General features: G+C 36.0%; 1 protein-coding gene across 1 annotated transcript in view; it reads right to left on the bottom strand.

The window, feature by feature from the left end:
* LOC111463320 (tRNA (cytosine(34)-C(5))-methyltransferase-like) overlaps positions 1–725 on the bottom strand; it is a 7355-nt gene that overhangs the window by 2185 nt on the left and 4445 nt on the right. The window contains exon 12 of the mRNA XM_023107202.1: positions 151–460. Within this exon, the coding sequence (XP_022962970.1) occupies positions 151–460 (310 nt within the window). The remainder of the gene's footprint in view (positions 1–150; positions 461–725) is intronic.

The following is a 725-nucleotide window of genomic DNA, read 5'->3' as shown; positions in this document are numbered from 1 at the left end:
AAAAAAAAAAAAAAAAAAAAAAAAAAAAAAAAAAAAAAAAAAAAAAAAAAAAAAGATGCATACTACATCAATATTTTCTAATAGATTCAGGAGAGGTATGTTTAAACAGGTTTTCAGGCCCTCAACCAAATGCTAGATAATTCAGCATACCTGGCAAAGGGGCAACTTTGCGTAATACTGCAACAAAGAAGGCTCCAGTATTTTGATCATGAGGCACTATCCTCATGCAACGCTCGATTGGAAATTCACAAACCTCCTCATCGAACACATGTACAGGATCCATTGTGGGCTCAGATACATCAACAGAACTTCCACCGTCAGGATGATTTCCCCTCAATTCTGAGTTATGAGTATCGCTTTTACGACCTCTGCCAGAAGGAAACATGCCGGGTATTGCCACACTCTGGCAAGATTCGGTAACTTGTTCGTAGGACGCAAACCATACACCCTTATCACACACCTATACAAGAAAAAGAACATATCTAGCTAACATACACCAAGAGAGAAAATTGGAAATGACTACTTGGTACAGAAGAACCACAACATTATTTCAGCTCAGAAACCTCAATTATTCACTATCTTGAGTTCAACAGGAAATCAAATAGCATTTCCACGTTGAGAAGACAGAAGTTACTACATCAACATTTTTGTGTATCTACCTGAATGAACTAAAAAGTAGAAACTCTTCCTTTTGCTTTCTTCTTTTTTCTTTTTCTTTTTTTTTT

Source organism: Cucurbita moschata, unplaced genomic scaffold (assembly GCF_002738365.1).
Source record: "Cucurbita moschata cultivar Rifu unplaced genomic scaffold, Cmos_1.0 Cmo_Scf00028, whole genome shotgun sequence".
Taxonomy (NCBI): Eukaryota; Viridiplantae; Streptophyta; class Magnoliopsida; order Cucurbitales; family Cucurbitaceae; genus Cucurbita; species Cucurbita moschata.
Note: the sequence above shows the minus strand (reverse complement) of the source record. Positions and strands in the feature narration are given on the sequence as shown.